General features: G+C 40.5%; 1 protein-coding gene across 1 annotated transcript in view; it reads left to right on the forward strand.

Moving 5' to 3' along the window:
* Positions 1-30: 30 nt before the first annotated feature.
* Positions 31-417, forward strand: part of LOC111831516 — a 1710-nt gene continuing 1323 nt past the window's right edge. Inside the window, exon 1 of the mRNA XM_023786132.1 lies at positions 31-401. Coding sequence (XP_023641900.1) covers positions 31-401 — 371 coding nt within the window. The remainder of the gene's footprint in view (positions 402-417) is intronic.

The raw sequence follows: 417 nt of genomic DNA on the forward strand, positions 1-417 counted from the left end.
AAGAAAAAAAGCATGTGTACCTATTTTAGGATGGCAGATTTCCCTGGGGTTAGGGAATCAATTGGTCAAGACGCGTGGGATGAGATCAAGCAATTACCTCTTGGAATAGTTGCTAAATTAATTGAAAGCAAATTCGTTTGGTCTGCTAAGACTGTACACTATCTATTGTGTAATCAGTTGAGAATTAAACACAAAGAGCTTTGGTGTTTAGTTGGTGGCCAGCCTATAAGGTTTGGTTTGAATGAATTCGCTCACCTCACGGGGTTAAACATAGATCCAACTCCATCAGAGAAGTTTGAACCTTCAGTTGACTTCAAACAGTTCTTAACAGAAGAATTGAAAGTTCCCGGTGGGGAAGGTCCAACATATGATGAGCTACTTAAAGGATTATCAGTGTGCCGGTCATGGTCTGTTGAG

This window comes from Capsella rubella, unplaced genomic scaffold, assembly GCF_000375325.1.
Source record: "Capsella rubella cultivar Monte Gargano unplaced genomic scaffold, Caprub1_0 scaffold_3, whole genome shotgun sequence".
Classification (NCBI taxonomy): Eukaryota; Viridiplantae; Streptophyta; class Magnoliopsida; order Brassicales; family Brassicaceae; genus Capsella; species Capsella rubella.